The 24,899-nt window shown below is 53.9% G+C and overlaps 7 protein-coding genes and 1 non-coding gene across 8 annotated transcripts; 3 read left to right on the forward strand and 5 right to left on the reverse strand.

The window, feature by feature from the left end:
• Window positions 1–1,835: 1,835 nt before the first annotated feature.
• HD553DRAFT_322152 (uncharacterized protein) lies at window positions 1,836–3,183 on the reverse strand (the record flags this gene model as incomplete). The annotated part of the gene is made up of 5 exons (XM_046181272.1): window positions 1,836–1,852; window positions 2,120–2,251; window positions 2,306–2,417; window positions 2,599–2,805; window positions 2,947–3,183. 5 exons carry the CDS (start codon window positions 3,181–3,183, stop codon window positions 1,836–1,838), a joined length of 705 nt encoding a protein of 234 aa, XP_046039388.1.
• HD553DRAFT_t16 lies at window positions 2,919–3,015 on the reverse strand. Its single transcript has one exon. It is a non-coding gene; the product is annotated as a tRNA-Thr (tRNA).
• A 263-nt stretch (window positions 3,184–3,446) lies between the features above and the next one.
• Window positions 3,447–6,066, reverse strand: HD553DRAFT_267862 (multi-copper oxidase laccase-like protein; the record flags this gene model as incomplete). The annotated part of the gene is made up of 12 exons (XM_046177544.1): window positions 3,447–3,665; window positions 3,725–3,919; window positions 3,977–4,018; window positions 4,063–4,064; window positions 4,091–4,322; window positions 4,406–4,499; window positions 4,568–4,836; window positions 4,901–4,961; window positions 5,037–5,222; window positions 5,304–5,341; window positions 5,442–5,745; window positions 5,825–6,066. The coding sequence occupies 12 exons, from the start codon at window positions 6,064–6,066 to the stop codon at window positions 3,447–3,449; spliced, it is 1,884 nt and encodes a 627-aa protein (XP_046039389.1).
• An 818-nt stretch (window positions 6,067–6,884) lies between these two features.
• On the reverse strand, window positions 6,885–9,280 carry HD553DRAFT_305876 (pyridoxal phosphate-dependent transferase). The gene is made up of 4 exons (XM_046179199.1): window positions 8,844–9,280; window positions 7,970–8,746; window positions 7,041–7,456; window positions 6,885–6,977 (listed from the first exon to the last, which is right to left on the reverse strand). Exons 1-4 carry the CDS (start codon window positions 9,198–9,200, stop codon window positions 6,971–6,973), a joined length of 1,557 nt encoding a protein of 518 aa, XP_046039390.1. The 5' UTR covers window positions 9,201–9,280; the 3' UTR covers window positions 6,885–6,970.
• Window positions 9,281–9,607: 327 nt separating this feature from the next.
• HD553DRAFT_280944 (ATP-dependent RNA helicase DBP4) lies at window positions 9,608–12,998 on the forward strand. Its single transcript, XM_046178116.1, has 6 exons — window positions 9,608–9,808; window positions 9,945–10,868; window positions 10,974–11,411; window positions 11,492–11,929; window positions 12,008–12,535; window positions 12,611–12,998. Exons 1-6 carry the CDS (start codon window positions 9,665–9,667, stop codon window positions 12,875–12,877), a joined length of 2,739 nt encoding a protein of 912 aa, XP_046039391.1. The 5' UTR covers window positions 9,608–9,664; the 3' UTR covers window positions 12,878–12,998.
• A 1,372-nt stretch (window positions 12,999–14,370) lies between these two features.
• HD553DRAFT_268012 (5-aminolevulinate synthase) lies at window positions 14,371–16,703 on the forward strand (the record flags this gene model as incomplete). Its single annotated transcript, XM_046177554.1, has 3 exons — window positions 14,371–14,610; window positions 14,924–15,324; window positions 15,404–16,703. 3 exons carry the CDS (start codon window positions 14,371–14,373, stop codon window positions 16,701–16,703), a joined length of 1,941 nt encoding a protein of 646 aa, XP_046039392.1.
• Window positions 16,704–17,509: 806 nt separating this feature from the next.
• HD553DRAFT_164709 (uncharacterized protein) lies at window positions 17,510–20,120 on the reverse strand. The gene is made up of 4 exons (XM_046176849.1): window positions 19,912–20,120; window positions 19,720–19,835; window positions 18,005–19,625; window positions 17,510–17,878 (listed from the first exon to the last, which is right to left on the reverse strand). Exons 2-4 carry the CDS (start codon window positions 19,766–19,768, stop codon window positions 17,590–17,592), a joined length of 1,959 nt encoding a protein of 652 aa, XP_046039393.1. The 5' UTR covers window positions 19,769–19,835; window positions 19,912–20,120; the 3' UTR covers window positions 17,510–17,589.
• Window positions 20,121–20,293: 173 nt separating this feature from the next.
• On the forward strand, window positions 20,294–24,581 carry HD553DRAFT_305888 (WD40-repeat-containing domain protein). Its single transcript, XM_046179200.1, has 12 exons — window positions 20,294–20,486; window positions 20,580–20,949; window positions 21,054–21,994; window positions 22,085–22,160; window positions 22,235–22,490; window positions 22,559–22,691; window positions 22,758–22,884; window positions 22,943–23,021; window positions 23,095–23,322; window positions 23,397–23,596; window positions 23,707–23,845; window positions 24,275–24,581. Exons 1-12 carry the CDS (start codon window positions 20,475–20,477, stop codon window positions 24,450–24,452), a joined length of 2,739 nt encoding a protein of 912 aa, XP_046039394.1. The 5' UTR covers window positions 20,294–20,474; the 3' UTR covers window positions 24,453–24,581.
• Window positions 24,582–24,899: the final 318 nt, after the last annotated feature.

Below are 24,899 nucleotides of genomic sequence, written 5' to 3' on the forward strand. Positions count from 1 at the left end.
CTTACCGCTTTTGAATTCCCCAAGCTCCCCACTTTGAGCGGCGTATGCCTTCTTTGGCAAACCCTACTATGATCTTGACTGACCAAACACTCGTACCATGGAAGAAGATACAGTGAGGGTCGCGCGTAGACGGAACACTTTGTTAGCGATTTGCTAGGCGCGCGTTCCGTCAAGGCGCGACCCTACCTGTACATCCTTGACTCACTGTTCTTCCTCTCAGACGAGGCTGGGCGACCGCTTCATCCTGTCAGCGTCACACTCATACACATGGAAAAAGATACATCCTTGACTCAAGATCACTATATGACAATCAACCTTCTTGCGAATTATGTTACATATGATACACTCCCAGACATCGGATCCCTCTTAGCTCAGTTGGTAGAGGCTACGGGGCTGATATGGGATACTGTAACACCGCTACAGTACATTGCGCTTGCGCATACTAAAATTGTTCTGTCATAGCCCTTTATATACGCTCCTGCTCACACGCTTCGTCATGTCTCAGTCAGCATTACTGCATATCTTACACTCAAGTCTGTGATATCAAAAGTCGTGTACGCATTCAGCTTCGACAATATCCTGTCCAAATACTTGATATTGCCTTGTACGTGTCAGTAGTCGCCTTGGATGACGTGCCCACAGCAGCGGTCTTCAGTGTTCCTACTTCGAAGCGGTAATACCGCATTGCACTGCGGTTTCTTCAAGAAGGTCATAATTCTTACAAATACAAGATGTATTATTGAGCTTCGCCCATTACAGCTATCAAGTTATTGTCGGTTTATATCGCCCTCTCGTTAAGATCTTGAATGGGTTGGGAGGTCATTCGAAAAATGGACGCAAGGTTTCGAATGCTGTGGGCTGTACATACAAACGTCTGCCCAACATTCATTAATGATCGGAGCCCACGGCGGCGTCGCTATGATAATGGGGAATCATTCCAAGACGGGTCGTCAGGCGCACATCAAATACAACTCAGACCGTGCTGACCAGCGTTATTGGCAAATTCCCTTGCGACGTCAAGTCGACGATCTGCAAGCCGAAGCGATGGCGACCACCCTGTCAGTCACCCTTCATGAACTAGCGAATGCGACAACGAGATGGCGAAGGGACAAACCTGCACATCGATCAGGCTCGGTCTGAATGGAAAGCGCCTTGATCAAATGACTGACCCCCGCGTCCCTCTTTTTCCGACAGGCAAATCATATGTCCTAGCCAGCATCTTAGAGGTAGGTCCTTTAAACGAAACGCAGAGGTCGAGAAAGGTCGATCTCATGCCAACAGTATATGAGCATCAATAACCGATAGAAAAGCCGATACAATGACCTCACCTCAAAGGGGCTGCTATAACAGGCGCAGAGTAGCGGAACCGCATTCGCGGGCAACTTCGGTGCCGGGTGTTTCATCCCATACCTGATCGCGACGACATTACTTGGTAACACCTCCGGTGAGTCTTAACTGTTATACTAATGGGATGTGATACTGAGACCGCTTCGTATGTATCAGCCCAGAGTTTCCAGTCAGAACCGAGATGCAAGAACAGACAGAGTCGGAAGTCCATCGTCTTTGTACGACGTCTCTTTGCAGTCATGAGATTCAGCCGAGATGACTTCTCGTTCGATCATTGACGCATCGACATCCTGCGTCCCTTTACACTTTCAATGCTTCAAACCTGGGATTAGGACCGATGGAGATCGATACTCGACGGCTTTGTTGCTCGATCACCTAGACTGGCGATCAGCAAGTGCGCAATATGCGCCTGACGTGATTACTGTATCGGATGACAGTTGAGTGGGTATCAATGCTTCGAGCTCACTATCATTCCTTGCAGCCATGCTCTACCGCTCCTTCCTGCCTATACCGTTCAAATGATCGCATCAGCGAGAGCATCCAAGCATGGCTATTTGATCGGGAATTACTCGTAGCATTTCGGAAGACAACGTTCAAATCGATCTACTGCTCGGATGGGAGGAACCCGTTCGCCTTCATCAAAAGTTACAGTCGCAGATCAAGTTCTATAAGATTGGTCTCATTAGCACTGAGCTAGAGCTTCAATTAGTGAAGCCTGTCCATTGGTGCAGCCAACAGATATCGCTCATTGACCGTTCGAGATGAAGCTGACGCTTGTAGTCAAATTCGACGTCGATCCATACAGGTGTTGTTGCGGAACAACGAGAAGATACAGCATGCCTGTTGACTATAGTTCTTTCCGTGTCTCTTCGAACAAGGATGGAAGGGAGAGTACCAAACCTACCTTTACCACCATCGCGTTGTCTGGGGGATGAAGTAGTATCCAGGATTGGCTTACTGATCTTTTCCTTATCTTCTCTGTCGAAGCCCTGCTCTGATCGAGCACCTGCTTCTAAAGACTTTTGAGTGTCGGAGACTTGTCGAATCATGGTCAGGAAGTTGTGGAGGGTCTTTCACTCGACAGACATTCAGTAGACAGTCGTTCAGATATCGACCCGTCAGCTCGTGCGCTTAGCATCGTGGTTCAAGCGGCACGACAATGCTATCGGGTCGCTTGATGCACGGGACAGGCGGAAATCATATGGTGGTTCTAGGTGCTGTCGCCCGTCTCGTGCAGCCGGCATCACTTACCGTTGTCATTGTGGGCCAGGCAAAGTATAGCAGCACGGATGAACCGCATTTCGCCAAGCCCAGAGTCGTTTCACGCCGGTACCACGCGTGCAGATGGGGGTCGCCCTGCCCACGCTCGCGAGACTGACTGCTGTGTGAACAAGATCGCGCCGCATGGAGTTTCACTTCATTCAGGAGACCAATGAATCCTGTGATACAGGATGCATCCTAGATATGACGCGCAAATCGCTCGGACGGTGGCGCATCCCTGCGCCTTGCGTTTGAGAGGTGCAAACACGCGAAAAAAGGGGATCATCCGGTCGGAAAACAAAAAGAGATAATTCCCGCTAGCCGAGTCGAACGGCTGACCGCTACATATCGCAGTTGTGCTTCTAGTTCAATACTAGTGTAGCGCTCTACCAACTGAGCTAAGAGGGATCCGATGTTTGGGAGTGTATCATATGTAACATAATTCGCAAGAAGGTTGATTGTCATATAGTGATCTTGAGTCAAGGATGTATCTTCTTCCATGTGTATGAGTGTGACGCTGACAGGATGAAGCGGTCGCCAAGCCTCGTTTAAAAGGATGACCGGGTCAATTACCATCTCGATAGTATCTTTTATCCTTGATGATTTTACTGAACTCATCAAGCAAGCAAAGGCCATTGGCAGATACTGTCAGATGAGACGCTTATATAGACTGCCTCGAGTCGATCACAAAGGTAGATATGCGCCGTTGCATAGTTTGACACGATCTTTTCCAGTGTTCTCGCGGCCATTTTTTCCTGACTATCCTTTACAACCTCTTATATGTCATTGTCTCCTGACTTTTTCATGTCATCGTCTCCTGATCTACAAAGTCTGTCGAATCACTTTCCTTGTCCGCGCGCTACAACCGGCAGTTCGAAATAACTCCGATGCATCGGTTCGTATGTGGAGTTGCCCACTGCAGCGCCATTGAAGGTCAAGAATTCTTCGACAAAGCTGGGAGGCAAAACTGGTAGGTTCTCCGCCCCAGCAAAAAGCATGGTCTGCATGCCCATGATCATGTGCGGTAGGAGGTGACAATGTACGACCCACGCGCCGGGCTGGGAAAGCCACCATTTCAGTAAAGGTTAGAAATCTCATGCTCTCGTCTCCCACTTACGTCAGTGATAGACAGTCTGAACAACCTCCATCCGCCGGGACTACCGGACGTGATGTTTGCGCCGGTGTACGACGCCCCAGGTCCCCCGTATACAATCGATGTGTCTCTCGGGATTGGGGAGCCGGCCACAGATCCCTGTATCTCCTCCAAAGCTTCGTAGCTGAAATTACCGGTACCAGCACCCATATCCCAGTACTGCGGAATGGTCGTATCAGCTGCGAGTGCGACTATACTGCCACTGGCAAAACATACTTTTGCGCCATGGAAATGCCATGGATGCGCCTCGACAAAGCCCTGATCATGTATCGTAGTATGCAAACGTATCAGACACAGTTAACGCCTCTCGTCTGTTTCAATCCCCAATACTTGCCGTCGGTCCAGCGTAGTTCTGAACAACGACATCCAATATCTCGCCCAACTTTGCGGGATAAAAGCGGTTGACGGGGTCAAGCCCTCCGTTCGCCAGCGCCGCAGCGTAATCAGGCGTGCGTCGATCTTCTGGTGCCATATAGTACTGGACCAAGAACGGGACCTGCGGGTTTGAGGGCGAGGTCTCGCCAAACAGCGTGGTATTGCTAACGTCCCATCGATAGCTTTTCTGACGATTCAGTAAGTCCGAATAAGTGGAACGGAGAGTTGAGCTCGAGCGAGTCGCATTGCTAGCGTTCGGTCACTGCTCACCTGCTTGACTACTTGCTCTCCAATGAGCGTGATCTTCCGTGTGACCTGGTCCTGAGAAGGTGGATTCTTTGTCTTGTCGAACGGGGACATGTCACTGCGAGAAAGGAGCCGTCTATCTGCTTAGATCATTGATTTATGGCGAGAACGAATCGATCGCCTCACCAGCCTACCCATCCGAAAGTCTCATTGGGTAAAGCGACCTTGACGTTCAGATCGACCGGTCTCGTAGTCTTGTCAACCGACGTCGAATCGTCAGTGTCATAAGTCCAGACAGCAGCTCCATAAGTTGTGACGGGCCTCCAAATCGTCTTGATGTTGAACCAGAAATCGCTCTTCTCGGGTACGACGTCTGGAGTAACGATGAGAATGGAATACCGCTGGCCGGCTGCGATCTCTAGATTTTCAATGGGGAGAGGGTCCAGGTAGGTGCCCTGAATAGGTCGGCATGTGTTTAGTACCGTTCGAAGTTGTGTAAACAGTCTGATCGACACTCACATCCGCCTCGAAAAGAGTCATGTTGTGACCCTCCAGCTTCAACGACATCTGAGAAAGAGTCCTGATACCGATAATTCCAGTTGTTCTCATCTTGTCAGCCGCATTGCCTGCCTGGCAGGTCAGGTCACACACTCACGTTGCGCCAATAACCCTCAACCTATACCTTTGCCCAGGTCGAACCCGGAATGTTTCCCATCCACAGCTTGTTGAGCATTGGGTACCCGTTGGAAGGTTTGTATCGAGTGTCGAAGAATTGCACGTCGATAGAGCATGACCGTTGACGAGGAGGGACTGCGGTTCCCCTATCCAGGTCCAGGAGGAGCTGTGTGATGAGGTCGAGATGAAAAGGACATATCATTTCAATACACAGGGAAACCCCGCAAGAAAGAACGGTACGACTAACGTGTTATCGAGTCCGGAAATGATCTTGTGCTCTGAGGCCTGTATCGATATCATGACTTGTGTCAGCGTTGATGTAGCGACTCGGCCGGCACAGATAGTATCATGGTCTGGTACTGATACTCGGTAAAATGATACTGACGTGATACCCATCGCTCAGCAACATGATCAGATCCTCGTCCCACTCCACCGGAGTCGCCTTTTTCGCCTCTTCTTTCTCGCTGGCGGGCTCGATCACTATCGGGCCGAAGGCGCTCATCGCTTGCATACCTACGTGACTATGGTAGAAATACGTGCCGATGGAAGAATCCCTACGATGTTCCACGGAAGAGTCCGGGAAAGGGAGGAAGAATTCGTAGTCGAAAAACCCGTAGGGAGGAATGGGCCATTGGGATGCAAGGGGGGTACCATCGGAGAAGGGGGTCGTGTATTGAGAGAGACCGTGCCTGCGTGATTTGACGAGTCACGAAGGGGGAGTCGGCGAACAGGTTCGTAGTAGAACTGAAGTCACCGGACCGAACTCACCAATGCATAGTCAAGTTCTGGTCGGGGATATCGTTGTACACACGGATCCAATAATGTTTACCCTCTGTCATCGTCAACAGCGGACCAGGCAGGGTCCCGTTGACGACGGTACTCAGCCGGGGTGTACAGTCGGGCGCGATGACGGACTGGTTCACCCGGAGAACGAAATTGGGCTGCCATGCCAAGCAGGTAGCAGTCAGCGTGCTGAATAGAACGAGCAAGAGCGCTTGTGTAGGGAGCATTGCGAGTCGGAGCATTCCTGCGCGCGGGAGGTCGAAAGATGAGGGAATATCGCAGCCGCATGAACGTCGTACTGAGGAAGCTGAAACTTATGTACCCCAGAAGTGGAGCCCCAAGAACCCCTCCGTCCGGGGGAGGTGGCAAGCAGGTCGAACGCGGACCGACCTTCCGTTTCTGATCAGCAGCAGGGCATCGCGGTGGCTTTCGATGAAACGATGGGAGCGCTTTAGCGCGAGGGGGACGAGACATTCGGACCGGATCCGCACACAGCCGAGTCGGTCGAGCATGGATGGCTCGATTCGATCTGTCCGCTCGTCGCATGAATGCTATTTATCGCCTCGATGCTATGGCGATGGATAGGCAGCAAGAAGAAGACCAAGCCGTATGGATTCCCGCGAAGGTGATGCAATTCAAGGGGTGCTATTATAGGTATCGCGTGGCGAGCAAGTCGCTGAGCCTTATAATAGCTCGTTAACCATCTTCTGGATGTAATGACGTTCAAAAGAGACCCTGCCGCAGATGACTTCTGTGTGCCCGTGCTTGAATTGAACTGCTGGTATGGAAGCAAGCCCTGACCCTGGCTCTACAATACTATCAAGACGACAAGCAAACCGTGATCCAGCGGCTGGCCTCAGCGAAACTTCTATAACTATACACTGCAATCGCCCTTCTACCATAAACAGGCTGTGGTAAACAATCTGCATCACAGAAAAGACAGGCCTCCATTGCGGGAGAGACAGGCTTCCGTTACAGAAACAGAGACGACAGACCATGTCGCCACCTGACGGTTATTCTAGGTTGTACGGGGACGCCGAGAAAATCACGAGGTCATGATCATGGATCGTAAAATTGTATTGTACAACATCAGATATCTTTCGTCTAATTGAAACCCACTCGTCATTCCAATCAATGTCTAATCCGCAAGATACCAATCAGCAACTCGAAACGACCCGCCCCGACCCGAAGCCCGACTCACTGGCTCCACTCGATCGTATTAATGTCGATCCCTTCCTGTACCATCTCCCATAATGGACTCATCTCCCTCAACTTGGTCACCACGGCGACAATCTTTTCGACGACGAAATCAATCTCCTGCTCGGTCGTAAACCTGCCGATCCCGAACCTCAACGAGCTGTGCGCCATGGCCTCGTCCGCGCCGAGGGAACGCAGCACGTAGGACGGTTCCAACGAGGCCGACGTGCAAGCCGATCCGGACGATAGGGCGATCGATTTGAGGGCCATCAGCAGGGACTCGCCCTCGACGTAGCTGAACGACAAGTTGACGCAACCGGGGTAGCCGGACGGGTCGCCGTTACGGACGACCATCGAGACGCGGGCATTGATGCCATCGATCAGGCGGTCCGAGAGGGCCTTGACGCGGGCGTGGTCGGACTGCCGAAAGCGAGCGATGTGAATGTCAGCCGGATGTAACGAAGTGAAAGGTTTGATCACGTTGCCAGGTCATCCAAACGCCAGGGAATCTGCGTCGATTTCGATCGCCCCGCCTCATCTCGTTCCCAAAACGTTCTCTCCGCGGTTGCTTGTCGCCGTCGAGATTCAGTACCCCTGCACAAAAGTTTCTTGTTCGCTCTTCCATCCAGCCTCGACCGTTGTTCAGGTCGACCTGGACGATAACGAGCTCGAAAAAAGTGATCGAGCCTGTGCGGTTTTCGTCATCATCTCGGGGCGCTCCAACGCGATCAAGACGAATGTTTCGTTGTCGTTTGAGCCATGGTGAAAACGCCCAGTGTGTTCGTCTCGATTTTGTGTAGTTTTTCCTCACGAGTTCAATGTCAATATTTGCACGAAATACGTTTGAAGGTCGAAACAGTCGAAGGGACGGAAAAGGAGGCGGGACGGACGAGACCACGAAAAACAAAACACCACCTAAAACCCTCGACTCACCTCCATCTCCTCCTGTGCGATCCTACAAGCCTCTCCCAATCCCACGGTCAAGAACGTCGGCACCGTCCCGCTCCTCAACCCACGTTCCTGTCCACCTCCGTGAATGAGCGGTTCGAGCCTCACCCTCGGTCTCCTCCTCACATACGCCGCTCCGACACCCTTCGGTCCATAAAGCTTGTGCCCGGAGATACTGGCCGCGTCCAAACCCATCTTCTCGACGTCCAAGGGGATCTTGCCCGTCGCCTGAGCAATATCGCTGTGGAAAAAGATCTTGGGCCCGCCGTTGGCCTTTTGATGGGCGCGGAGAAGGTCTCCTATGGCTTGTAATGGCTGGATGACCCCGATCTCGTTGTTCACCGCCATGATCGAGACCAAACACGTCGTCGGCTTGATGGCCGCCTTCAAGACCTCGAGATCGACGAGCCCATCCGACTTGACGGGGAGGTAAGTCACCTCGAAGCCCTGTTCCGCCAAATACCTACACGAATCCAGCACACACTTGTGTTCCGTCTGGGTCGTGATGATGTGATTCCTCTTTTGCTTGTAGAACCTAGCGATCCCCTTGATGAGCATGTTGTTGCTCTCGGTCGCCCCGGAGGTGAAGATGATGTCCTTGCTGCTGGCGCCGATTAGGCTGGCCACCTGCGCTCTGGCTTTCTCTACGGCGGTCTCTGCTTCCCAGCCGTAAGCGTGGGTACGGGAGTGAGGGTTTCCGTACAGGTCGGTCAGGTAGGGGAGGATGGCGTCGAGGACTCGGGGGTCCATCGGGGTGGTGGCCTGCAAAGTCGAGAGAAGAACACGACGATGTTATTATCAGTCCTTGTTCGGCATAACAGTCGAAGAACAAAACATATGACTGTGCAAAGACACTCACTTGAGCATCCAAATAGATCGGCCTCCCATCCGTCTTCTCCTTACCCCCGACTGAACTCTCCTTCTTGGTAACCTCGAACCCAAACAATTCGGTCGTCCCGCCTCCTTCCCGCTTCAACGACTCTCCCGCCGCGTCACCTCGAGAGTTTTCCAGACGTTCCGAGGAGGAGATGCCATTGTTCTTTTCCACCTCGACTTGTTGCGGCGAGGCGGATTGAGGTGGGAGGTTGGGAGAGACCGAGGCGAGCGTTCGGGTGAATGCTGGGGCGATCGAGGACGAAGAAGAGGACGAGGGGGATGGGTGAGGGAGGTGAGAGGCGATGGACCTCGCACGGGATGCGAATCTAGAAGCGAACATGGTCGTACTAGTTTGTTTTGAACTAGTTTGAGACTTAGAGGTTACTATCGATAGAATCGAGATGATCTCGAGGTTCAGATCGATGCATCGAGACTTGTACTACTTTCAACAAGGTCGACGACGAGGCGAATCGGCAAAGTATGTGTGTGTCAGTCAGACCCGAGACTCGTCGTAAAGCGCAACTCGCCCTCGAGGAGATCAGCTTCCGCCTACAGTAACCTTGATTACGCAATCAGACAGATGCCGATTCTAACATCACGTGACCACTGTCAGAATCGCATGCCGTGATTAGTTGCGTAATTCTCGCTTTTCTGCTTCCGCGCATCTCGCCGCCGAGGTTTACAAAGTTGGAACTTGGGACTTGGTCAAAATTGTCGTCAAGGTCGATTATCATCCCATCTTCAGGTCTTGGACCCGTATCAGCTCTCGATTCAAGAGTAACACACACCGAGATAGCGCTCGCCATGTCATCCAAAGCGGGTCCCTCTGCGCCCCGCGGCAAGAAACAACGAGACCCGCACACTCAACAGCGGATCAAGTCGAACGCACTCAAGAGAAAGGGTCAGGACGAAGAGTTGGACAAGTTGCGGAGGGACATTGCAGAGTTTGTGAGTCGATGTCGAAGTCGTTATCAGAGCATTCGTCACTATTGCCCTCTTTTACGTCGAGCTGATTGTGAAAACCTGCCTGTTCTCGCTCGTCTTTTCCCGTTCCTCGATACGACTCGTCGCCAACGCTCTGCAGAACCCATCGACCCCGATAACGACATTCACCGAACTCCCCCTCTCCTCTCGTACGCTCCGTGGCCTGCGGTCATCTCATTTTACCACCCCAACCCCCATCCAAGCCACTTCCATCCCCATCTCGCTGCAAGGCCAAGATGTCCTCGGCTCCGCCCGTACCGGTTCGGGCAAGACGCTCGCCTTTCTCATCCCATTGCTAGAACGTCTCTACCTGGAAAGATGGGGACCGATGGACGGTCTAGGAGCGGTGGTCTTGAGTCCAACTCGAGAACTGGCTATCCAGACGTTCAACGCCTTGCGTTCGATCGGCGGACATCATACGTTCTCCGCCGGGTTGGTCATCGGCGGCAAGAGCTTGAAGGACGAACAAGATCGGCTTCAACGTATGAACATCCTCATAGCTACCCCTGGGAGATTGTTGCAACATTTCGATAGCACCGTCGGGCTGGATACTTCCGGGGTGAAAGTGCTGGTGTTGGACGAAGCGGACAGGCTGTTGGATCTGGGTTTCTTGCCGACGTTGCGTGCTATCATCCAGCATATCACACCGGGAGGAGGCGGTCCCAGCACGAAATCAGCAACACAGGTCGACCAGGCCACATCAACAACAACAACGACAACGACACCAAGCGGCCGACAGACGCTCTTATTCTCCGCCACCCAATCTCCGAACCTTGTCCAACTCGCCAAACTCTCCCTGAATTCGCCCGTCACGATCGACGTCGACCAACACCTGCAGGACGGTAGCTCTAATGTCGACTCGAACGCCACCCCGGGACAAAGCTCGACCTCGACGTTGATGCCGGCGGGTTTGGAGCAATTTTATGCGGTCGTCGACCTGGATCGCAAGTTGGACGCGTTGTGGGGGTTCGTCAAGAGTCATCTCAAGATGAAGGGGGTGGTTTTCGTCAGTAGTTGCAAGCAGGTGAGTCCGAGGTTTCGCGATCGTTCTAGGTCGGTACGTTTGAAGGCGGAAACGATCGCTGACCAACGTCCCCTCTCATTTCCCACGATCGCGCTCGCCCCGCAGGTCCGGTTCATCTTCGAGACCTTCCGACGACTCCACCCGGGTCTCCCCCTGATGCACCTGCACGGCAAACAGAAACAACCCACCCGACTCGACATCTTCCAACGCTTTTCGCAATCCACCGTCGCCCTGCTCGTCTGCACCGACATCGCCTCCCGAGGTCTCGATTTCCCCCTTGTCGACTGGGTCATCCAGCTAGACTGCCCCGAAGACGTGGACATGTACATCCACCGGGTCGGTCGGACGGCGCGGTACCAGTCCGGAGGGAAGGGGCTGACGATCCTCTGTCCGAGCGAGGAAGAAGGGATGAAGAGGCGGTGGGAGGAAAAGGGGCTCGAGGTCAAGCGGATCCGGATCAAGGAGAGCAAGATGGGGCAGTTGCAGCAGCAGATGCAGAATTTCGCGTTTAGGGATCCCGAGATCAAGTATATGGGTCAGAGGGTGAGCAGGCCTTTCCGGGAAAAGGCAATCTATCAAACGCTTACGAGTCGCTGATCGTCTTTGCGACCAACGCATCGCAGGCTTTTGTATCGTACATGAAATCCGTCCACCTGCAAAAGGACAAGTCGATATTCGACCTCACGCAACTCCCCGTCGAGGCGTTTGCGGCGTCGTTGGGTCTGCCGGGGGCACCGCAGATCAAATTCATCGGTCAAGCGCATCAGAAGAAGAACGCCGCGAGGGGCAAGTTGCAGCAGGAGGAGCAGAAGGAGAAGGCTCAGGGCGTCAAGGTGAATGTGGCCGGGGAAAAGGAGACGGAGACGGCGAGCGCAAAAGTGGGCGCGCAGGTCGAGTTGGCGGACAGTGAGAGCGATGAGAGCGAGGTCGGGAGCGGTGATGAGGACGAGGAGGTCGATAGCGAGGACGAGCTTGAAGGTGGAAAGGTCGATGGCGATAGCGAGAGCGATGCCGATGACGATGATGCGGATGCCAAGGATGACGTTCTGACGAGCAAGAAGGTTCGTTTTGCACCTCTATTTCATCTCGTACCGCAGCGGCAGAAGCTAATCGAATTCCTTCGAATCTTGCGCCGACAGGACAAACAAGCGGTCCGGACGAAATACGACCGAATGTTCGAGCGTAAAAATCAAGGCGTCCTCGCCCCTCACTTTTCCGCTCTGGTCACGCACGACGGTGTGATACAGGACGGGGACGAGGACGACGGGTTCTTGACGTTGAAAGAGAGGGACCACACGCTCGAGGCCGTCGGTCTGGGCGGCGAGGGCGAGGTCGAAGGAGAAACCGGCGACGCAACGCCAAAGCTCACCTCGGAAGAGATGCTCTCGAAACGCAAGCTCAAACAAGGAGAATCCCGTAAAGCCATGCTCAAACTCAAATCCTCCGGCCACAAGGTCATCTTTGACGACGCCGGCGGTGCTCACGAGATGTACGAGATGCAAAACTTGGACGACTTTGCCAAACAAGGCGATGCCGAGGCGCAGCGTCAGGAATACCTGGCTGTGAACAGGGAAGCGATGAAGGAGGCCGACGTCGTGGATAGGCAGGTCGCCAGGGAGAAGAGGCAGGAGAAGAAGAGGAAGAGGAAGGATAGGGAGAGGGAGGAGGTGAGTCGAATGCAGGGATCGTAGTTCGATGCTTGGTGCGTTTTTGCTGATGCGCTCTCTTGAATTTCACTCTAGCGACTGGCTGAACTACAAGGGAGCGACGAGGACGACGATGAAGAGGGCGGGGGTGGAGGATTCAGAGTCACCCTAGGCCGACCGTCCGACGGATCAGGTTCAGATTCAGGCTCCGATACGGACTCTGGCGATGACGACAATGATAGGAACCAGTCGAATTCGACGCGCCCGACAAAGAGGGCCAGGTTCGATGGTGGTAGCAAGGAGGGCAAGAGCGGGGACGTCGAAGACGAAGAGGCTCTGGCGCTGCGGTTGTTACAAGGGTAGGCTTGATCGTCCCAACGCGCTCCTCTTTCTTTTATCCGATACGCAATAATCTGAGCACCCCCAAGGCGGGCTTTTGTAATGCAATGTAATGGAGTATTATCAGACGGCATTGCTATGTTTCCTATTTGGCGAAGCCCCAATGCTTGTATAACGTCGTTGTTGTTACGCAGACGATGTCCACATACAGCGATGATCGTCATGACCTTCCAGGTTTCGACCAAGGTTACAGAGCGAGGTTTTTCTATTTGGCATATATTCTAGTAGACTACTGTACTCAGATCATTGTCAACAAACCGCAAACGCGCTCGGAAAGGATTGTCGCAAACAGAGAGATTTTGTGTATCAGTCGATGTTGTCCAACCATAAGCTTTAAGGGATCGACTTCGTCGTCGAATACGGCCGTGATGAAGATGAAGATGAAGATTTGTTCCCGGCCGTACATTATATCTACTCAGCCGTGATTTCGTACATCTTTATAAATTATATATCTATACAGAATCCGTCTCTCGGTCATACGATAAACCACACGCGGAACGCAGACCTCGAGTTGAAAAGGTGAGAAGAGACTGGATGATCGAGAGATCGTTGAGGAGCTGGCGGCGAAAGGAGAAGATGATTTATGGTGGTTCGGTCGAGGGACGGCGGTGTATCGGAAGCTGCCGATTGAATTGCTAGAGATGAAGCAGGCCGAAAGGTCTTTTCGGTCCTACCATCCCCCCACCGTTTCATCATCTTGAACCCAAGAACAGCTATAATCTATACCGAATTCGAGTCGATTACCTGATCGAACAAATCATCTGATCTATGAATCCGATTACATGACAACAATACAACGACGAGATCCGATGTAGGCTAGTGTACCTGTAGTGCATTATAAATATTGTGATGTTCGTAGGTGCGCGCGCCTGAATGCGAGATGCAAGACGCGAGATGAAACGCGAAACGTCGTGTCGTTTGACCTCGGTGGATCGGTGGCGACGAAGGGATCTCTGGAATAGATCGTTCGATCGGAATCATTGATCCAGTGCGTTCCGTATACCCGTACGAAACACGATCCTGGGGCACAAATAGCAAACAACAGAGTGTCTGCCGGGAATCAGAAGCCGGGGCCGAGCATGGCATGAACCTTCATGACGACGGAGATGCAACATGCTTTTGCGCTTACGTTTCGCCCTCGAGACCCAATCGAAGCCACGCGATTGGTTCGATTCCGATCAGAATGCCCCCGGCGAATGGGTATTCTTAGCGCGATCGACCAGAAGAAAGGGTGCGAGACGCGTGAGAAAGCGAGACTTTGCCGGTAAAAAGGTGTCAGCCGGGGGACGAGGCGAGCGAGAGTCTGAGGGGTCCCGTCCTATGAAAAGCATTCGATTCGATTCAAACATCGACTACATCAATACATCGACATCAACCTCTACGCCTCTACCTCTTCGCCATTCAACCTCACAAAACACAAAGCACCTCACTACATATCCTTCATCATGTCGTCCTACATGACATCCATGGCACGATACTCGACCAACTGTCCCTTCCTCCACCGGACCTCGACGGCCACCCTCAGGTCGCTCGCCTCGACCCCGAACCCGCTCGCCCCGCAGTTCAGCAACCTGGCCTCGAAAGCCGTCGGTTCTTGTCCGGTGATGGGTCCCGAGGTGGCCAAGAAGATGGGAGGGATCTCTGTCAGGGGCATGGCGAGCGTCGCTGGACCCAAAGAGGTCAGGGAGATGCACAAGGTCAGTGTTCAACGCGAAGAGGATGATGATGATCAGCTGGCGGGATCGAGTTTTTGCTGACGTTTCCGATCGTCCTTTCGGTTCTACCCTTTTCTTTCTTCGTTGCTCTTCGCGCCTCCTCCACTTCTTCTCACCCTACTCTCACACCAAATACCTGATCATCCTTCTCATCGCATTACGCCTCGATCATCATCAACATCAACATCAACATCAACATCAACCATCATCACCGCACACTCTACATTGCACCGGTCCATACGACCGCCGCACCTTTTTTCTTGTTTCCACACGACATGTCGTCTCGACAATGCAGAACAAGGACATCCCCTTTACCCACCCGACCTCGGGAGACCCTGGTAAATGTCCTCACGCGAAAGCCGCCGCTCAGGCCGCTGCGATCGCCGCTAGCGAAGCTCAGGCTGCCAAGAAGGCCGGGTCGACCAAGTCCACGTCGACCGCCTTGAACAAAGAGAACTTGACCATCAACACCTCGACTCAGAAGACCAGAAAGACCTTTGGCTATTCGTCCTTTTACGAATCCGAGCTGGAAAAGAAGCACAAAGACAAGTCTTACCGATATTTCAACAATATCAACCGGTTGGCTGCCAAGTTCCCCGTAGCGCATACGAGGGAGACGGCCGATGAGGTGGATGTTTGGTGTAGTAATGATTATTTGGGGATGAGTAGGAATGGGGTGGTTTTGGATACCATGAAGTGAGTCCGGGGGTTGGTTAGAGAGGAGGTTGGGCGGGGAAGACAGGATGCTGATCGTGTGTTTCGTGTGATCTTCTAGGAAAACTTTGAACCGCTACGGAGCCGGCGCGGGGGGTACCCGAAACATCGCCGGGAACGGTGCCATGCACCTGTCGCTCGAAGACGAGCTCGCCTCGTTGCATCGCAAGTCGGCCGCTTTGGTCTTTTCCTCGTGCTACGTCGCCAACGACGCCACGCTCGCCACCCTCGGAGCCAAGTTGCCCGGGTGCGTCATCTTTTCTGACGAGAGCAACCACGCCAGTATGATTCAGGGGATCAGGCATTCGGGGGCCAAGAAAGTCATCTTCAAGCACAACGACGTCGCCGACCTCGAGGCCAAGTTGAAGACGGTCCCCAAGGAGACTCCCAAGATCATCGCCTTCGAGTCGGTCTACTCGATGTGCGGGAGCGTGGCTCCGATCGAAAAGATTTGCGACCTCGCCGACGAGTACGGCGCGTTGACCTTTTTGGACGAGGTCCATGCCGTCGGGATGTACGGCCCCGGAGGAGCTGGGGTCGCCGAACACTTGGATTTCGAGGCGCATCACGCGACCAACCAGTCCGAGTTGCCCGTCAAGGGTAGCGTGCAGGACCGGATCGACATTATCACCGGTACCCTAGGCAAGGCTTACGGTGTCGTCGGCGGGTACATTGCCGCCTCGGCCGATTTGGTCGACGTGATCCGTTCGTACGCTCCCGGGTTCATCTTTACCACCAGCTTGCCCCCCGCCATCGTCGCCGGCGCCCAGGCTTCGATCGCTTACCAGCGCGAGTACATGGGCGATCGTCGATTGCAGCACGTCAACACCCGAGCCGTCAAGCAGGCGTTCGAGGCCAAGGGTATCCCTGTCGTCCCCAACCCTTCGCACATTATCCCCGTCCTCGTAGGGGATGCCGCCTTGGCCAAAGAAGCCTCGGATACGCTCTTGAGCGAACACGGCATCTACGTGCAGAGCATCAACTACCCTACCGTCAAGGTCGGCGAGGAGCGACTCCGAATCACCCCGACCCCGGGGCACACGGTCGAACAGATGGACCACCTCGTCAGCTCGATCGAAGCCGTATTCGACAAGCTCGGCTTGAAGCGGATCAAGGACTGGGAAGCCGTCGGCGGACGAGCCGGTGTCGGTGCTCCTCTCGCTACCGCCGAGTCCAAGCCTACCCCCGTCTGGACCGACGCTCAGCTCGGACTGATGGACGGGACCGCGCCCGTCACTCTGAAGGAGGGCAAACAGAGTCAGATCGAGGATGGAGCGGCGGAGAGGGCGATGGAGAGGTTGATGGGGTATTTGAGCGTACAGCCGATGTTGCCCGAGAGCGCTTACGATGCGCCTTTGTGAACGCGAGGACGTCTTGGGCATGACCCGCTGCATGCGATGGTTTCTCTCCTGTAACATCGAAATCAAATCGAATCAATCACCCTACCAATAAAGGATCGAGATCGGATCGTGTTGCGGGCTGTTGTTCCTAATGTCTCGATCGATTTCGATGTGAACCGGTGCTACTGTTTGACTATCTCGACGGAATCTTGTTACTGCATAGATGGGACTTCCGGGACTCGCGTTTCAGAAGGAAAGTTGCCGGTTGGTGCGAAGACGATGTCGTCGACGGTGGTACCGGCGCGCTGTTCTAATAGCGGACTGTTGCAGCTCGTCAACAGGAATGAAGGTCAAAGACATTAGTCATCCATTCAAACGAATGACAGCCGACAGGCCGTAGTGCAAGTTCTACACGTTGTCCTATATTCCAAACATGTGCCTATTGAGCCCATTATACCTATGTGAGCTGAAGCAGAGACCGTGTAACGCAAAGCGCCACATAGGATTCCGACGATTAATTCAATCGACGTCACCGAAATTTACAGCTGAGCACGCCGAGACATGACAGAATCTGGGCACGCGGACGCTCTTGCTCGTGCGAAAGACCGGGAGAGTCGTTACACCATAGCGATTTACATAGTCTATAGCTTTACAAGAAGATCCACGTTGTGCGGTACAGCTAATCATTATGTCGTCCGGTTCCGTCGTACAGTCCGTTGCATTGCGTTCATCGTATCGTAAAATCATTTCCGTCCCGTAATCGTACCCACTCCAGAAGAGCTGTCCCGAAATCCTTCGCGAGTTTCCTAGCCTGTGTAGGAGGATAGATCAAGTGGACATGGGTTGAGCGCACATCATCTTCGAGCCTCTCGGCGCGCAACTCAACGGATCGCCCAGCCTGTCCGGATTAAAAGACCAGATCGCTCAAGTCCTTTTCACACTCCTCGGCGGGCATCAACTCGTCCTCGTCCCACATTCCATCGTCGTCGATTGACCGATCGGCCGACACATTTCCTCCTGCCAGCTCCTCCGCCCCGATCCCATCTCCGTCTCTCGTCCCCGCCTGAGCCCGAGCCAGATCCCTCGAGAGCTTGAATTGAAAGACCATCTCGGCGTAGAAATGCCTCTTGACCTTGCCCGAGGTCGACGTCCATGATTTCCAGTCCGGGTCGGGCCGAAGGATGCCGCTTAGGTATCTACGAAACGAAACGTACGCCAGGTAGATCATTGGCGATAGACAGAGAAGCGTATATTGCGTCAGCAAGTGAATTCGGGCAAAACGAAGCAGCCGGATCGGACCAAGAGGTAAAAGCTATACTCACTCGTTCGAAATCCCCCGCTGTCCGACCCGGTAGATCAAGCTCTCTCCTTCGTCCAGGAACAACGTCGTCCTCGTCACCTTCTCCGGTTTCTCAACAATGTCCTTCCCGCCGCCTCTGCTGTTTTGGGGCTCGCGGTGATTGGGTGTCGAGGGGTGGAGAGACGAGCCACGGGCAGGCGAGGTCCTCTTGCGTTTCGTATGACAAGAGACGGCTTCCACGCTCGTCTCCGCGTCCGAGCTGACGGTCGCAAGGGCGTTACCAGGAGGAGACGTGGCCATCTCAAGATCCAGCGGACGAGAAGGTCCGACCGCCTTATCTTGTTCCTTCAGTTTCGTTTCTCGCACGCAAGAACGATTTACAACCGGCCCGTCCGCTTCTGCTGCCACCTGCACCGGCGCTGATACCGGCGCTGAGGCTGACATCGTCCCAGCAGTTACAGAGATCGGCCATCGATTCGGTAAGGGATCGAGATAAGTAGGCGAAAGACGGGTCGGTAAACGTTGATTCGAAAGCAAGAGACGCCGAGGTGATACGCTTGCGAGATCGAGCTGGGTCGCTTCCCGATGTATTGGGTCGAGTCGGGTAGCTTCAGGAACCTCTTGACCGATACCCGAACTGTTCATCCCCATCTGCGTTCGTGTTCGTCCAATGACGGTAACGGTAGAGGTAGGACCAGAGCCGAGCGGAGTGCTATCAATCGCAATCGCAGACGGAGACGAAGCAAGACGATGCTGCTCGGCCTCCATCTCTCCTTCTCGCCCTTGGATCCCGTTCACTCGGATGTGTTCACGATCCTTTTGTAATTCCAATTGTAATCGCAATTCCCGTTCCTTTTCTTCTACCTTCCGTTCAGCTACTTCGGCGCTTGTCCTTGTGTTCGTCACTTCGCTTTGAATTCGATCTTCCTTTTGACGTTCAAGTTCATCTTCCCTTTGGGGTCGACCCCTTTGAATTTGATCCTCCTCTCGGGGAATTTTGTCCTGGCGTTGCCATTGGACCTCCTCAGGATCTCGCCGTTGCCCTCGGTCCACCTCCCTTTGCCCCTTCACCTCCACCTGCACGCCCATCCCTACGTCGACGTCGTCAACCACATCCGGCCTCTCACCCAGCCTCACACCCATCCCTCCTCTAGTCCGACCGTCAGTCCGGCCATTACTCAGTTCCGGATTCGTACCCGAATTCAACCCTACAACCCCTGCAGGTTTAGGCAGGCTGACGACAGGCGCTTGGTGGGCCGGACGAGACGCAGAGCCAAGTTCAGGTCTAGGTCCAGGTCCAGGTCTAGGTCTAGGTCCGAGTCCAGGTCCAGGTCCAGGTTGAAGCCCAGGTCTCGATTGAGGATCACGGGTCAAAGTCGGGTTTGCGGTTGCGGTTGCGGGTAATATCGGATTGTTTGAAGTTGTAATTGGAATTGAAGTCGAAGTAGAATTCCTCCCCAGAACAGTAGTATAGGTCGAATCCGACGATTTCCAGGTTGTATCAGGTTGAAGACCCGAGTTCGAGTTCGACATCGGGTCGGACGACGACATCGGTATTGATGTTGACAACGCCGTGGAGCTCATGTTCAAGTTGGGATATATATCGGTGACAGTTTCCCCGCTTGCAGCTCTAGCTAGGTGAGCTACATACGATGCGAGACGCAGCGGAATCTGCATAAGATATCAATAATATACGACAGCAACAGAAACACAGATGAAGCAGTAGCAGTAACTCACCTTGAACGGCATCATGGATAGCGATCGTCACCCCGTCCGACCTGGCCATCTCCTGCGTTCTCCAATGTTCCACGAAATGCGCCTTCGCCCACGCTTCTCCGTGGAGGTTCCGTACGCTATGAAGGTTGCAATTGAACAGTCCATTATCATCAGCTACCAGCTCAAATCAACACAGCATAGCTGCTTAGCTACAATGAGTAGACCCGACGATGATCCGAATAGGTGCCACAGCGGGAACTCACCGCTCATAAGCCCCTTCGAGCTGTAAGAACCGGCGTCGTTGAGGTTCCGTACATCCGAGCGTTTCGAAGAAGTGGTTTGCCAGGGCCGCAGTGGTTGGGGATACTGTGTAGCCTGACATCGCTCCCTGTCGTAGTGGCTTGTCTTGGTTGTAAGGTTGCAAGATGGGTATGTATGCCATCATATCCATATCGTCGTGGTCAACTACGAGCAACTTCAGCTTCCTTCGGCTTTGAGCGAAAGAGTTGAGAAGGACTCGTCATCAAACCATGCATCGCCGGCCAACTCCAAGATGACATCGCCACCTCCCCCCCGATCGATACACATAGATACAGTAACCAGTGACCACCACTGTATACATCGAGATCTTCATCAGATATACTACTACATACCAGCCGGTATCCGTCTACAGAAAAAAACCGAACTCGATCCGTCGATCGGACCACCAAAACTCACCTAACCTCTGAACCTAGATTGGCTCGGAAACACACGCCCCATTTCGATTTCGGGTAATCATGTCTGACATGGCAAGTGAAAGCAACCCCTCTTCTTACTCCTTGCCTGCTATCATATTCAAACCCACATCTGATTCCTGACTTTTGGTTTATACGGGTTCGTAGGACGCCGACGAATGGTACGACGCCCCAGACGAAGACCAAGACCTCGATCCCGATTTCATCCCAGGAGGATCGGACGATGACGATGAAGATGGGCAGGACGCCTTTGATCTCGACAACAGCAACGAAGAAGACGAGGATGATCAAGACGGGTTGAATGGGGAGGAGTTGAACGACTTTGAGAGGATCATGAGGCGGATCAGGCGGGATGAGGGGATGGACGTCGACCCCGATGCAGAGGATGACGAGGATGAAGAAGAGGCGGATGAGGAAGAAGGGGAGGGGACGGCAACAGGGACGAGGTTGACCGGCGCCAGTGGGTCTCGCGGTCCGTTTGATTATCGGTTCTTAGGGGGCGGAAGTGGAAGTGCAGGTGAGTCTGATCCCCGATGCTCACATATATGTACCATCAAATCTTCCCACATACTCATTCACTTCATATCACAAATCATCTTTGCCTTTTCCTGATTCCTCCAGCACAATCCCAATCCCAACCCCGATCTCAAGCTCAATCCACCGGCAACCCTCTGGCAGACGCCATCCGCCAATCCGCCCAAGTTCAGGAAGACGGCTCCCTCCTCGTCCCGCACGCCTTCTTCCGAGCGCTATTCGCCAGCGGGTTGTTACCTGAAGAAGCTATCACCCGGTTAGCTGGGCAGTTGGGCGGGGACGATGAAGACGACGATGATGAAGACCTGGATGGGGAAGAATGGGACGAAGACCAAGATGACGAAGATGAGGATGAAGATGATGATGATGATGATGAAGGGTACAACGTCTTTGGCGGAGGAAGGTTCCGACGAGGTGGGCTAGCCAGGAATGGACGTCTAAGAGGGTGGGACTGGTTCGACATCGAACGCGAGGGCAAACCCGCTGGAAAGAGGTTGGCTCGAGGAGGGGAATTCGGGCGGGTAGGTTTTCCTCTGGGAGAAGACGTCCGAACGGGACTAGCATTAGACCTCGCGCAGAGTGAAAGCAAGACCAGGTCCGGCTCTGGGTTTAAGAGCGCCGGGGACGTCTTGATGGAAGAACAAGCCGAAGACGACAACGACGACAACGTGGATGACCCGAACGAACATGCACTGAGTACGAGTCCGACGAGCACGATCGCCACGCACCTCTCCCGCAGCCCGACCACGCGGACGAAACGCCCATCTCAAACCCCAAGTCAGACCCGTCGTCGCACCTCGTCGTCCTCCTCCTCGATCACGCTCGCCACCTCGCCCAACACCAGGACCAGGCGGTTGTCAGCTTCGTCCCTGGCCAGCGCGGCCATGGGGGTCGAAGACGACGGACGGGTCAAGGGGATCAAGAGCAAGGTGGTCGGACGTGGAGGTTGGGTCAAGGGGATGATGGGGTTCGGGAAAGAGACCGGTAGGGGCGTCTGGGGATCGAGCGGGAGGGAAGAGTGGAGCAAGGTGAGCCTCCCCTCTGTGGAGATTGGTTTTGCCTGTTGGGGGTGTGTCTAGAAGGCTGACTGGGGGCGTATATGATGGCGACTCGAGCAGAAATGTCTGCCGAATACCAATGGGACGATCGTGGCTTCGTACTCGGCGTCGCCCTATATCGGACAACATTCGCATGGCAAGTCCCTCTCGTGCGCGTATGGTATCGCTAGTAATAAAAACCGCTGACAATGTCAACCTCGACATTCGTAGATCACTCGTTCTTCTACACCGCCACCCAAGACTTTAAACTGCACCTCTACTCGACCCAAGACGCGCCGCTCTCCAGGCTCGCCAACAACGCCGGTAGAAACGCCTTGCCAGCCAGACCTCAACGTAGGTCGATCTATGCCCGGCACTACGACGACGACGGGCCGGACGATCACAGTCTGCGCAAGATCAAGACGGTACAGGGTGTACACGGACAGTGGACCGTCACGGATGCCGACCTGTCCAGGGATAACGAGTGGTAGGTCGTCGGACGTGCGATCCGTCGAGAAAGCGAGCTTTGACTGATAGGCACGTTTGTGTGGCCAGGATGATCTATTCGTCTATCACCCCCTACGTCCATCTCTTGCGCACGGCCGAACACGAGCACGAACACACGATGCTCGACTTTTCCGAGTCTGGACAGCGTGGCGGGATGGCTCGTTACATGCGAGAATTTGGGGTGGGTGTTCGCTCTCGTCGTCAGAGGTAGGAAGAGATTGCGAGCTGACAGCCGGCCGGATTTTAGATCTGGAGTATCAGGTTCTCGGCAGACCAAAAGGAAATCATCGCCGGGGCCGGATCGGGTCAGATCATGGTCTACGACATTGCAGCCAAACGCAGGATCCTGAACATTCGGGCACATAACGCTGATGGCAAGTCGTCCGCGTGAGAACGATATGGACCGGTCCGAGTGCTAATCCTCGATCGCAGTCAACGGAGTTTGTTTTGCCGACGAGAATTCCACCAATGTTATCGTCTCTGCCTCGGACGACGGTTACCTCAAAGTCTGGTAAGAAGCCGTTTCTCGTCTCTTCTCGTCGTCGACCTCTTTGATTGACCGCCCCCCATGCGACCCCTTTTAGGGACCGCCGATCGATTGGATCTTCTGTTCCCTCGGGCGTGTTGGCGGGCCATACCGAGGGTCTGACCTATGTCGATGCCAAGGGCGACGGCCGGTACGTCGTCTCGAACGGGAAAGACCAGGCGATGCGTTTGTGGGACCTCCGCCGGATGAGGAGTTGGAACGAGGTCAATGAGTCGGCTCCGAACGCCAAGACGGCGTACGGGTTGGGCAGCGATTGGGATTACCGGCGAGTGCCTTCCCCTTACTCTCGTGGCTCTATTGAGCTCTTTGGGCTGACATTCACGCCTCGACCTCTCGCAGGAGCGGCTACTACCGTAAACCGCGACACCAAGCCCACCCGCTCGACTGCTCCGTCATGACTTACCGCGGACACCACGTCCTCTCGACCCTGATAAGGTGTCACTTTAGCCCTGTCGAGAGTACCGGAGGACAGTACGTTTATACGGGTGGGAGTAACGGGGTCATCTGGATCTATCATCTGGACGGGCGGGTCGTACAAGGCGAGTCGCCGTGTCCCTCGTAAAACGCAACAAAACGAAGAGAGAGAGAGAAAGGAAAAGATCGCTCGTGCTGATTATGAAATGATTGCAACCCTTTCCGCGCCAATCAGTACTGGACAGGACCAAAGCTCAACCGCTCGTCAACCCGCTGACGGGCGAATACAACGACCCTTCTGCTCCTCAAGAGGTGGTCAGCGAGTACGACCCGGATCCGAAAGGAGCGAGTAACTGTACGGTACGGGACGTCAGGTGAGTCGATGGTCTGGCGTTTCATTTCATCCCATCCTCGTCCCATCCCTTCACAACGTCGGTCGGGCAATTGCGTTTGCGAGATGCAATGCAACAAAAGATCGAAGAGCCGAAGGTTCGATGGTCAAGGGGGTGCCAGGAGGGGATCGAATCCGCGGTGCGCGTTCGAATGATTGGATGGGCTGACGCGTTTCGTTCTTATCGTTTCTCGCTTGCGGCACTTGTGCTCTACGTGCTTTCACCTCCTTGCCTCTTTTTTCATTTACGCCTCCTCCCCCACTCTCTCTCTCTCTCTCTCTCTCTCTCTCTCTCTCTCTCGTGTTTCGCATCATCATTTGTTATCGACGTCATCATCAACGCTCGCCCATCATCAAACGCTCGCCAAACACTCGCCTCTATCGCCCGCTCCTGCTCGCTCCGCTCGCTCAGCTGGAACGGCAACGAACCCTCCCTGATATCCACCGCCTGGGAAAGACACGCCGGTGGGGACATTGCCGTACACCAGTGGAAGGGCTTGGGGAAGGGCGGGTTGAACCGGTTGGAAGATTGGGTCGAGGTCAGTGCGGCGAACGCCGGGGAGGGGGTTGGGGACGATGGGAGGGCGTAAGGGCCTGAGGCTAGGGAGTGGGGGTTTGGGGTTTGTAGCTTTGTAGCGAAGTGGCGATGTGATGTCTTTGTGTATTATCGTGTATTGTATCGGACGTTTGTGATGAAACGCGGTTTGTGTGCTTTGCTGTGCCGTGTGTGCCAAGAGGATCCCGACCCCTTGATTTGTTTTGATCGATGTTCATGCACGCGGCCCACGCGATCGACGCGAGGGATCGAGGTGGGACAATAAACAAACAAACAACACAACAAAGAGGGAGACGCATGCCGTGCGCCGTGCACTCATTCTCCTTTCCCCATCAATCAATCAACATCGATCCATCAAATTCACATCAACCTTCACTTATACCTTTTTGATTCTCCATCGACGAACGACACACATCTACTTACAACCTACTCCTGGCGATACGGACTACACTACGACCTCGACGACTCTTTTCTCGGTGAG

Source organism: Filobasidium floriforme (assembly GCF_021052385.1).
Source record: "Filobasidium floriforme strain CBS 6241 chromosome Unknown HD553scaffold_3, whole genome shotgun sequence".
NCBI classification, from domain to species: Eukaryota; Fungi; Basidiomycota; class Tremellomycetes; order Filobasidiales; family Filobasidiaceae; genus Filobasidium; species Filobasidium floriforme.